The sequence below is a fragment of the Candida margitis genome (assembly GCF_024628925.1).
Source record: "Candida margitis strain CBS 14175 chromosome Unknown scaffold194, whole genome shotgun sequence".
Classification (NCBI taxonomy): Eukaryota; Fungi; Ascomycota; class Pichiomycetes; order Serinales; family Debaryomycetaceae; genus Lodderomyces; species Lodderomyces margitis.
Window position 1 is genome coordinate 1 of NW_026261746.1, and position 521 is coordinate 521.

Here is a 521-nt window from a genome sequence, read left to right on the forward strand (position 1 = left end):
TAACGAGATTGGAAAATAGCCACTTCAAACTGAATCTACCAGTCCAAGATCTTGATAATGTTTACGAGGAACCAAATAAATCAAACAGAGTTGAATCAGAAGAAAGCAGGAAAAGAGCTTTTGAAAGAAATTCTAATGATTTTAACAAATTTTCACCAACCAAACTGCTTACAACAAAAATATCAAAAATATTGCCGTTTGAGGAAAGTACAAAATCAGCTAGTGTCCATTTTGAGAGTATTCAAGATGTTGGGAATACATTTGTTAAAGATGAAGAGGGGGTTTCGCTTAAAAGAATTTCAAGTAAGAAGAGTGATCAGGGGGATATTGACGAAGATGAAATTGTTGAAGGTAGTTCAAGTGCAATCCTGGGTAAATTAAATCATTTGGGCTTCGGTACGAGTGAATCCAACAGAAACAAAAGTACTGTTACAGTTCCTGCTGCTAATTTAAATGATGATGAAGTCAAGAAAGATGCAAAGAAAAAGTGGGATTGGAATATTTTCAGCAAGAGTGATAAA

General features: G+C 34.4%; 1 protein-coding gene across 1 annotated transcript; it reads left to right on the top strand. All coding sequences in view use genetic code 12, as the record gives it.

The window, feature by feature from the left end:
• Positions 1–521, top strand: CANMA_000695 (uncharacterized protein; the record flags this gene model as incomplete). Its single annotated transcript, XM_051818074.1, has 1 exon — positions 1–521. A coding segment is annotated over one exon (521 nt), but the record flags the coding sequence as incomplete, so codon positions are not given.